Source organism: Apaloderma vittatum, unplaced genomic scaffold (assembly GCF_000703405.1).
Source record: "Apaloderma vittatum isolate BGI_N311 unplaced genomic scaffold, ASM70340v1 scaffold11960, whole genome shotgun sequence".
NCBI lineage: Eukaryota > Metazoa > Chordata > Aves > Trogoniformes > Trogonidae > Apaloderma > Apaloderma vittatum.
Window position 1 is genome coordinate 17464 of NW_009693011.1, and position 10624 is coordinate 28087.

A 10624-nucleotide genomic window follows, 5' to 3' on the forward strand; every position below is an offset into this window, starting at 1 on the left:
GCTGCAGCCGGTTAGAGTTCGAGTGCCAGCAGCTGCACAAGTGCATCCCCAACTGGAAGCGGTGCGACGGCCTCCGGGACTGCCAGGACGGCACGGACGAGAGGAACTGCCGTAAGTGTGGGCCGAGGGGAGCATCATGCCTGGCTTTTTCCCTCGGGAAGCTCTTCGTGAGGACAGGGGAGCCACCGAGGAGCTGTACTGCTGGTGAAACCCTTGTGGTAATCTAGCGTTACAGTAAAACAGGAGCGCAGAGCCCACTCAGTGCCATTCCTATTAGAATTCTAGTTGTTTTCCACAGGATAAACTCCAGGTTTATCTGATGCCGCCATGCCACAAAATGTAGCACTGACAGCCTGACGCTCTGCCTGAGCTCTGTCCCTGATGCGCGGCCGCTCCGGCAGCACGCCTGCTTTTGGAGCAGCACTGGCACAGCAAACAGCCCAGTACTGCTGATGGAACTTCCCCACCTGGAGTTCTGAAACCGTTCTGCCTCTTTCAGCCACTCACAGCACCCTGTCATGCCCCAATGGTTATCGATGTGAGGACGGGGAGGCCTGCATTATGGCGACCGAGCGGTGTGATGGATATCTGGACTGCTCAGACAGCAGCGATGAGAATAACTGTACTGGTAAGCTGCAGCCCTCTCCCATTTCTCATGCCCTGCTCCATGTTGGCATGCAGAGGTGCTCTCCTGGATACGTGACCTTTTATTCTCAACACCCTAGATGTATCTGCCTCCGTTCAGTTGTCAAAGCTACCTCCTTGCCCATTTATAACCAGCTAGAAGCAGCTTCCTAGCCATCTTCTGCACTGACAACTTATCTTCTTGGACACAGAAAAATAGCTCTAAGATGGGTAGGAGCAAAGCTGTCTATTTCACGTGGCCCACAGGTGAAGGAATAGTCTCTAGCTCTGTCCTCCCTTGCAAGGTGACCCCGGTAGCCGTGGCAGGTGCCCTGCTGCCATCCCACACTGGCCTTCAGAAGCAGACAGGACGCACGCAGCAGCTCGCCCTGGGCAGATAACAGTGATCAATCGCTGTCTCTGCCCAGCCGTGAGATTCGCCTGCTTTCCTACTGAACTGCTTGGGGGTTTGAGCATCAGTCGGGCTTTAGTTCTTTAATTAAATATTGATTCGGAAAGGCTAGCAGGTTCAGGGCAGGGGGAAGGAGTTGCTGAAATTCATGGCTCAGCTGCTACGCCAAGGGGAAACCATCTCTTTTCCCTCAGATAGCTTGTCTTGCCGTGCCTGCCGGGTTTCGTTTCCAGTTGGTTAGGGAAAGGGAAGCAGCAGCATTTTTGCTCTGCTCCGCTCGGTTTCTGCACAGCGCGAGGAACGAAGCCGAGCACCCAAACGGGGCTAGGTCACAGTGCTTGGATGAGGGCTCCAACACGTGGGAGAGAGCAGGGAATGGCCTGGCAGGAGCAGGGCATGGGCTGTTTCAGATAAGCAGCCCTGCGCCTGCTACTGCCAGTGATGGGTTCATGGTGCTGTTATCCCCGAAATGCCCTCCCACAAGGTCGGGCGATTCAGCGCAGAACTCGCGTCACGGCCGACTACTGCCTTAACTACCAGCCTTCTCTGGTGTCCTGATGAACACGAGGCTGTGATAAGGAAAACCACACAAACAAAAGCCCGGGCTGGCTTACAGCGACAGCACAGATTTATCGCACAAGTAGAAAAGCGACTCGCGCTGACCAGTTTGCACTCCTACACTTCCAAAATGGGGTTGAGTATTTAATTGACAGACACACCTTGTCTTTACTTAGCGGAAAGGGGATGTTTGCATGATGCTGTTTGTGCTACGAACACAACTCTTTGTTTCCCTCTGATAGACTAACTTTTCCTATTGCCTGCCTAGATGACACGATCGTGTACAAAGTCCAGAACCTGCAGTGGACGGCCGACTTCTCCGGTGATGTCACTCTGACGTGGGCTCGCCCAAAAAGAATGTCCTCAACCTCTTGTGTCTACAATGTCTATTACAGGTACACTGCCCGCTGCACTGCGTGACTTATTGCTGTTTGTATCAGGGAAAGGCAAGGAGAAATCTTCTAATACTTCTTTGCAAAGGAGACCGAAACCACCTGTAACTGGAGGGCAGTTGTGAGGACACCACATGGTTGTTTACTCAGACAGTAGTGTAGCTATATTTTTATTTTTCCACTTGAGTCTTGCCTTTGTGGGACCACTAACAATGAGCACAGCACTTGTGGAAGAACCCCAGAGGACAGTGCTTATAAATCACTAAGCTGTGTTTAGTTCAGGCTTTCAAAGAGCATCTTTTCCAGACAGTGGAGCTTTACTGAGAAGAAAACTAAGCAGCAAACTCTTAGCATGCAGATAGATGGTTTCACCCTTTGCTACTAAACACCGTCCTGACTGGAGGGGTGCGACTCTCTTGCGCAGGATGGTCGGTGAAAGCATTTGGAAGATTTTGGAAACCCACAGCAACAAAACGAACAGCGTTTTGAAAGTCCTCAAGCCTGACTGTACCTATCAGGTGAAAGTCCAAGTGCAGTGTCTCAGCCGAGTCTACAACACCAACGACTTCATCACCCTCCGGACACCCGAAGGACGTAAGCACACCCGCACGGTCACAGAGTGGCCGGATGCCTGCCTCTTCAGCTTAGAAAGGAAATCCCTGTTACGAGCAAAAAGAGCCTTTCCACAGGCTCTCTGGGAATTGTGCTGGGTGGGGAAAAAGGGGTCACAGCTGCAGGAATAAGACACCTCTCATGAGCCAGGACCGTGTGGCCATTCCCGCTGTGTCCCAGCCTTTCAGGGAGGCAGCGCTTGTCTCACAATTGTCACTGTCACTAACACCTCTGTTTCTCTCCCTAGTACCCGATGCTCCCTTTAACCTTCAGCTGTCCCTGAAAAAAGAAGCTGAAGGAGTGGTGATGGGCTTCTGGAGCCCCCCTGTGAACGCCCACGGCCTCATACGGGAATTTATTGTGAGTCCTGCTGCCCGGTGGAGCTGGGGCCGGATTGGGACGGGCGGGACTGCTGGGGGCTCACCTGTCTGAACACAGCCATCTCTGTGGAGTGGTGGGGGGCCAGGAACAGGGCATTTCATAGGGAAAATCTGCTGAGAGTGTCAGGCAAGTTGGGAGAAGAAATGCTGCAGGTAGCGACACAGCCCTCAACTTGATAATTTCTTTCCTCTCTGCTGTTCTAAGCCTTTGGACTTCTTTCTACTAACATACTGAAACAGAAGGACCTGTCATCCTGTGGTACTGTTGACTGTGGAGCCCTCATCCCTTGCTTTGGTGCTTCTAGGTGGAATACAGCAGCAGTGGATCCAAGGAGTGGTCGTCCCTTAGAACCACCAAGAACTACACTGAGATCACGAACTTACAGGTCAACACATTGTACACAGTTAGAGTGAGTATTTTCAAAGCTCTGTCTACGCATGCTCTCATTACTTTTCACTAAATGGTCCGAGTCCTGCACAGTCAAGTACTTGCTAAAGAAACGTGTTATTAAAATCCTGCCCTTTAACGTTGACCCGCAGTGGGGGAGCCTGGCATTCGCACTGCCAATGTATATAGTTTCAAGGCCTGACTTAAGGCCCTTGATTTGCTCCTGCTCCCAGAAGGCCAGGCTGTATTCTGAAATCTGCACTAATTGCCCATTCCAATGTCACTGCAATTGCACTGGATCTGGGCCAGAGATAAATTTGGTCCTTACTGGGTCACTGGGGGAAGAAGCAGATCTGCCTATGGGGAATATATGCATACGGGAGAAGCTGGGTAATTATAGACAGAAGTAGTAAGAATAGGAAATTAAAGTCTGCACAGCAAGCCCTGGACACGTATACACTGCCATTGCCCGTCCTCCCTGTGCTGAAGGAGCGTGGGTTCTTGGGGGAGCTCACTAGGAGGTGGGATAAATGCCCCCCACTCGCCGAGAATCTCAGTCGGTTGGAGTGAGTCTTTCCTTCCTCTACTAATCACTTCCCAAATAAATCTTTGGAACTAGATTCAGCACTCGCACAGAATTCTCCGGTGTGGTTCTTACCTATGCAATGGCCTGTAAGAGTCCAAAGATTCCTCATAAAGATCTCAGAGAGCAGTTATCTGCAAAGAGGATGCACCACCCTCTTAGATTCCTTTAATTGACTTAAACTAGTCTGCTTTATCTCTGTAATAAGCATTTTATTGCCAAGTAATTAAGCTATTGTTTGCTTCAAAGTCCTTTTCCCATGAGCTCTGCCACATCCGTAACCTTGCTCTAACCTCATTCTCTGCTTGCATTATACAATGTTGGCGGCGTACGTGTGTTCCTATTAACTAACCCTCTTATTTGAAAAGGTTGCTGCAGTAACTAGTCGAGGAGTGGGAAACTGGAGTGATTCAAAATCCATAACCACCGTAAAAGGCAAAGGTAAATGTGTTTTCAGTCAACTTGGACAACATAGCAAAAAGAGATAAGCCAGAAGTGTCAGCATCAGCATACATAACCAGCTCCTAGTCCTTTACCTTTCCCTATTGCATGGGGTTGGGGCTTACAAGATGGGGGAAGCCTGCATTTTACCCATCTCCTCTTGATAAGTATTTACTTTTTTTTGTGCCGTGGTAACAGCTGTTTCTCCCTTCCAGTCATTCCTCCACCTGTCATACATGTTGAAAGCTACAGCGAAGACTCTATAAGTTTCAGTCTAAAAATGTCTACTAATATTAAGGTAATATTTTAACCTTTATTTCTGAAACTAAAATAAAGGAAAAAAAAGGTCTGCATTGGGTACATGGTAAATACCGGATGGGATAAGCTGTCACCTACTGAAGTATTGAAATTACCTTTTCAAACTAGTTATTTCACACCAAATCATTTCTTACCACTCATAAACCACCCCAGCTCCCTGAATTACGATGGAAAAGGACAATGCAAAGAGCTTCAGCATTGACTCTCTCATTGTATGCAATAATAGCTGAACTGATGGTTTGTATTGTGTGCCCTTGTTGCTTGACAGGTCAGGGGGTATGTTGTGAACATCTACTGGACATTCGATACACACAGACAGGAAAAAAGGACTCTGGTCATAGAAGGAGAAAAGTCCATCCAAAAAGGTAAATTATGCACAAAGTGTAAAACTCTCCTGTAGTCAACACCAGACAGAAGGTTTTACAGAAGGCTATAGGATTTTTTTTTCTTTTGTTTGCAATTAATAGTTTTTGTTTAGGAAAGAATAAATCTTGAGAGGACAAACCAGCAAATCCTTGGCCTCCCTTCTTAGGACTTGGAGGTTTCAAGCGGATTTGGGATTTATCCCCCAGAGCTGCACTATCCTTTTCTCATCATATGGGATTTTGTTTGTAGTTCCTTTTCTACTCTGGAAAAGGTCAACAATTTCTTAGCCCTGTATACAGTACATGTTCCTAATACTCAGATTACTTTCTAGTCTGGAAAAATCACTGGTGTGTGCAGTCTAGATACAGAAAAGCATCCCGATACGGAAAAGCATCCCGATACGGAAAAGCACCCCGATACGGAAAAGCACAGTCTAGGTTAGGTACCAGAGTCCCAGGTGCTCCTGTATAAAGGAAATTTCTCAGAACGAACCCAAGCACACACCAAGAGAGGCAGGGTCCTGTTTGATGCTGCTGACCGTTTCCTAGTGCTCTCACCCTGCCATTGCAGTACTTTGCCTCACCTAATAGTGCACGTTTCTCTTCTTGCTTAGTGGCAAATTTGACAGCACACACCCCCTATGAAATCTCTGCTTGGGCTAAGACGGAGCTAGGCGACAGCCCTCTGTCTTTTGTACATGTGGTGACCAGTGGCACAAGACCTGCGTCGCCGAGTCTCAAAGCCAAGGCCATCAACCAGACGGCGGTGGAGTGCAGCTGGACTGGACCGAGGAATGTCGTAAGGCACCGACTCTCTTTTCTCACCAGGATGGGGTCTAGTTAGAGCCTCAAAACACAAGCAAAATCTTATTATAGGACTATTTGTAGGGATTGAATTGCAAGGTCCTGAAAATCTTATGCATAAAAAATGAGGGAAAGCACCTTGTGCCGTTTAAATAGACGCAAGGAAAGCCTCGTCTGCTTGTTGAGCCGCTGATCCAGCAGAGCAGCGGCTGAAGTACTGTTAGCATGACGCTCTGGTGATCTCTCAGTTGAATGCTGCATTATCAGAGCTGAGCCCAGGATTTTAGGGTGAGGAGTGCAGCGTCAGGTGAACAGATTGAGCCTGACCTCGGACAGGACAGCTTGCCCAGAAGAAAAAAGGTCTTTATGTCATGTCCCTAAAAAGCAACAGCCAGTAAAAGCTTGGGTGGGAGCTCCCGCCTTTGCCAAAAGCTGTACCGTCCCTATTGTGCTCTTCTTCCACAGCTCTATGGCATCTTCTATGCCACATCCTTCCTAGAGCTGTACAGAAGCCCTCACAACACCACCACGACCTCCCACAACATCACGGTGCTCGTACAGCGGGATGAGCAGTACCTCTTTCTGGTAAGCTGCTTTTCCGTTCCCCCTCCTCTCTGCACGGCGGGCTCTCACTTGCTGCTGAAGGGTGCAGGCATTAACCACTGTGTCATCCCTTCAAGGTCCGTGTGATGTCTCCCTACCAAGGGCCACCGTCCGACTACGTTGTGGTGAAGATGATCCCTGACAACCGGCTTCCCCCCCGGCACCTCCACTCGGTGCACACCGGCAAGACATTCGCGGTCATTAAGTGGGAATCGCCCTATGATTCGCCCGACCAGGACATGGTAATATCTCACAGCACCTTCCCCCACCCCTTTACACGCAAAACTCTGGCTCAAAGACAGACCCTTGCCCTGCTGCTGGTGGAGAACTGGGTCTAAGACGAGGTCTGCCCTCCATCTAAATAGTCATCCTCAAAAGAGTTGGATTTGGGATGTCTGTTGCTGACCAAACCTAGCAAGCTTGGGCATGTGCTAAAGCACCTTTCTGGGCTTTGGCTTTTCCTGGGGCCCGGGCTGGCCACAGCAGCAGGGCAGGTGTTGGGCTCTGCCTCCTGCCCCAGCGCAGCCCCGACAAAGCTCGGTTCTGTTGTCTGGCACGCCAGCATATGGTCACGTCTCGCTCCATTGAAGGCAAGCAATTTTCTCAGCAAGCTTTCTGCTCCTATTCTGGTCCAGAGACTTTAATAGCAAAGGTTTAAAGGTATAAATATTCCCAGCCAAACTGGAAACTTTGACAAGGCAGGACTTTGCATTGCATCCTTGTGATTCATTAAGAAACCTGAGGTTTTCCTTCTGCCCTCATTCATTCCAGTAACTGCATTTTCTGTATCTGTAAATACTGATCTCAGACAGGGATCCAGCTAGTCCAGCAAAAGGCTTGAAATCTTATTTCCCAGGTTTTCTGTAGAGCGTGGGCATGGTTTAATTCAAGTTTTGTCTCCTCACATCTAACGTCCTACCACTGTATGAGATTGCTAGCAGGACTGTGGGAAAGTAAGATCTTTCACTGTGTGTGCCTTTCCTCCCCCTCCAGTTATATGCTGTTGCAGTTAAAGATTTAGTGAGAAAAACAGATAAAATCTACAAAGTGAAAACCCGGAACAGTACGGTGGAGTACACCATCAAGAAACTTGAACCAGGAGGCAAATACCACGTGATTGTCCAACTGGGAAACATGAGCAAAGAATCCAGCATGAAGATCAACACAGGTAAAGGGACGAGAACTGCGGGGTGGGTGCCTGGGGCCCATCCACCTCACTCCTGGGCTGGTCAGAGGCTGCAGGAGCGTTCTGGCATTGCTTAGTCTTCTCCCCCAGCCAAAGCCCAATTCTGAGAAGCCTTCCTGCAGCTCCCAGGCAAGGCAGCTAAACCCCCGAACAATGGCAGCAGAGAGGAAGCCTCTCAGATAATATCTGGGAAGTTTTTCTCCTGCCTAAATGGGGAAAGACCTGTCTGGCAGGCTGTGTAGACACCGTGAAGCACCATTTGTGGTCAACTACTTTTAAAACCTGACCTGCCTGCTGTTTTTTCTCACTTGCAGTTCCGCTGTCAGCACCAGACGCCTTAAAAATTATAACAGAAAACGACCATATTCTGCTTTTTTGGAAGAGTTTGGCATTAAAGGAAAGTAATTTCAATGAAAGCCGGGTAAGTTGCATTACTGGTCTCGGTGTTTTGGGTGGTCTGAGGTGGATCCTAAGAACAGAGTGAGCCAGAGACCAAAATCATCTCTCCTCCCTGACCTGGCCAAGGTCAATGCACACTGACAGGGGTGCTTGGAGGAGGCTCCACATTGCTCTCTCCCAGCTGATAGCCCAACACATTTCATCAGAGCTAGATTCAGGAGCAAAAACAAGTTCTAAAGCCCTGTCAGAAGGAGCAAACCTGCCCTCTGCAGCCGAGTGATTTGGCATTTGTGCCTTTGCTTCCAACCCTCAGGGTTATGAGATTCACATGTTTGACAGCTTGATGAACATCACAGCTTATCTGGGGAACACCACAGAAAACTTCTTCAAAGTTTCCAACCTGAAGATAGGTCACAACTACTCATTCACCGTCCAGGCCAGGTGCCTGTACAGCGGGCAGATGTGCGGCGAGCCAGCCACGCTTCTCTACGACGAACTAGGAACTGGTAAGTCCTGGGGCATTTTCCCCTCCTGAACGAGGACTAGTGAAAGCCTCACAACCTCTAGAGAAACGTGCCATCGGTTGCAAACGGCCCTTCTCTCCCTCCCTCGTCGTAGGTGAAGACGCCTCCGCAGCGAAAGCTGGTAGATCCACGGATGTCGCAGCCATCGTGGTACCGGTGCTGTTCCTGTTGCTGGTGACCCTGGGCATTGGCTTTGTGGTGCTGTACATGAGGCACAGGCGGCTGCAGAACAGCTTCACTGCCTTTGCAAACAGCCACTACAGCTCCCGCCTGGGCTCGGCCATATTCTCCTCCGGAGACGATTTAGGTACGTAGCCTCCCAGGACAGCCTTGAAATCAGCGCAAGACCTAACTTCTCCATCATGCTTTGGGCCACCACTGCGTAAAAATCTCTACGGGTAGCAAATATTCAAACGAGAGCTTTGAAGGCCGAAGTGGAGCAGGGTTCCATGTGAACAGCAGTTGAACATGGGTCAGTCGGTCCTAAGCGGTAGGCGAGCGCCGTTCCGAAAGGGCAGGCGATGTGCTTTTTTTTTTTTTTTTACCTCTCCTCGAGTACTGTGTCCAGTTTTGGTCACCACAGTACAAGAAGGACATCGAGGTGCTGGAGCGGGTGCAGAGAAGGGCAACAAGGCTTGTGAGAGGTCTGGAAAACATGCCCTATGAAGAGCGGCTGAGGGAGCTGGGTTTGTTTAGTCTGGAGAAGAGGAGGCTGAGAGGAGACCTTATTGCCCTCTACAACTACCTAAAAGGAGGCTGTAGTGAGGCTGGGGCTGGGCTCTTCTCTCTAATTACTAATGACAGGACAAGGGGAAATGGCCTCAAGTTGCGTCAGGGTAAGTTTCGATTGGATATTCGGAGGAAGTTCTTTCCTGAACGAGTGGTGAGGCACTGGAACAGGCTGCCCAGGGAGGTGGTGGAGTCACCAACTCTGGAGGTGTTTAAAAAAAAAGTAGATCTAGCACTTGAGGCTATGGTGTAGTGGTTAGATATGCTGGGATGAAGGTTGGACTGGATGATCTTCAGAGGTCCCTTCCAACCCCCAACATTCTGTGATTCTGGGTTTGGTCTTACCCTAAGAGCACGAAGCTGGCCCAGGGTAAGTGTTATCTGCAGCTTGACTTAAACCACTTGCTCTAACGCAAATCGGTTCAAAGTTGGTTATAACAGATATAACAACCAGGTAGGAGCGTGAGCGAGGCCACAATAGAGCGGTTTTGAGGGCAGTTTGATGGCCAGCTCCAGTACCCTGCTTAGTCGTGCCCTGGAAGAACGCTGCAGGCAGCGTAACAGCTCTCTGGGTTTGTTTTTCAGGAGATGAGGATGATGAAGCCCCAATGATAACCGGATTTTCAGATGATGTTCCCATGGTCATCGCATGAAGCGCGTTTCTGACTGTACAAACCAAATGGTGTAAATATTTTATTTGATAAAAATAGTTGATTGTTTATTTTAAAAATGCACTTTGAGTTGCAATATGTTATTTTTATATGGGCCAAAAAAAATTTTAAAAATACACTTTGTAGTGATCAACTGTGAATTGCAGACTAGGTTGGTTTAGCAACAAATTGCTTCGATTTAACATTAATTTAGTCTTACAAGGCTATGCTTGCTGGGCATGCTTTTAAGTCTGTGAGATTTTTCGTTGACTAAATTGGCTACTCATTTTATTTTTCTAAGACAAGAATAAATTTATTTAAAAAAATTCAGGAGATTATATATGTAGAGAGAGATAAGTAATATAGTCCCTGAAGGTTTTGCTTTTACTTTAAAAAAAAAAAAATCCTTTGGACTTTGTTTTATATGAAAGTATTTTTGTTGTGTTAATTTATTGGGAAATCTGCTTGAGCACAGATTTCCAAAGTCGTCAGACATTGTACACATTCTTGTGTAGAACATGTGCCACTTTATCTTGCAAGGCAGTAGTATCTTGGCATCCCCATCATTGTTCTTGCCATGATAATAAAAAAAAAAATCCTTATTTTTACATTTCCCCCCCCCATTATTAAAAGACAATCCTTCAGCAATCTCAGCC

The 10624-nt window shown here is 48.3% G+C and overlaps 1 protein-coding gene across 1 annotated transcript in view; it reads left to right on the plus strand.

Moving 5' to 3' along the window:
• SORL1 (sortilin-related receptor, L(DLR class) A repeats containing) overlaps positions 1 to 10372 on the plus strand; it is a gene marked incomplete at its 5' end in the record, with an annotated part of 26871 nt that extends 16499 nt beyond the window's left edge. Inside the window, 17 exons of the mRNA XM_009877619.1 lie at positions 1 to 111; positions 500 to 628; positions 1863 to 1989; positions 2411 to 2580; positions 2846 to 2958; positions 3284 to 3388; positions 4318 to 4390; positions 4606 to 4688; positions 4977 to 5073; positions 5688 to 5872; positions 6343 to 6462; positions 6558 to 6722; positions 7474 to 7648; positions 7981 to 8087; positions 8379 to 8571; positions 8684 to 8896; positions 9904 to 10372. Of these exons, the coding sequence (XP_009875921.1) occupies positions 1 to 111; positions 500 to 628; positions 1863 to 1989; positions 2411 to 2580; positions 2846 to 2958; positions 3284 to 3388; positions 4318 to 4390; positions 4606 to 4688; positions 4977 to 5073; positions 5688 to 5872; positions 6343 to 6462; positions 6558 to 6722; positions 7474 to 7648; positions 7981 to 8087; positions 8379 to 8571; positions 8684 to 8896; positions 9904 to 9971 (2234 nt within the window). The remainder of the gene's footprint in view (positions 112 to 499; positions 629 to 1862; positions 1990 to 2410; positions 2581 to 2845; positions 2959 to 3283; positions 3389 to 4317; positions 4391 to 4605; positions 4689 to 4976; positions 5074 to 5687; positions 5873 to 6342; positions 6463 to 6557; positions 6723 to 7473; positions 7649 to 7980; positions 8088 to 8378; positions 8572 to 8683; positions 8897 to 9903) is intronic.
• Between the last annotated feature and the right edge of the window lie 252 nt (positions 10373 to 10624).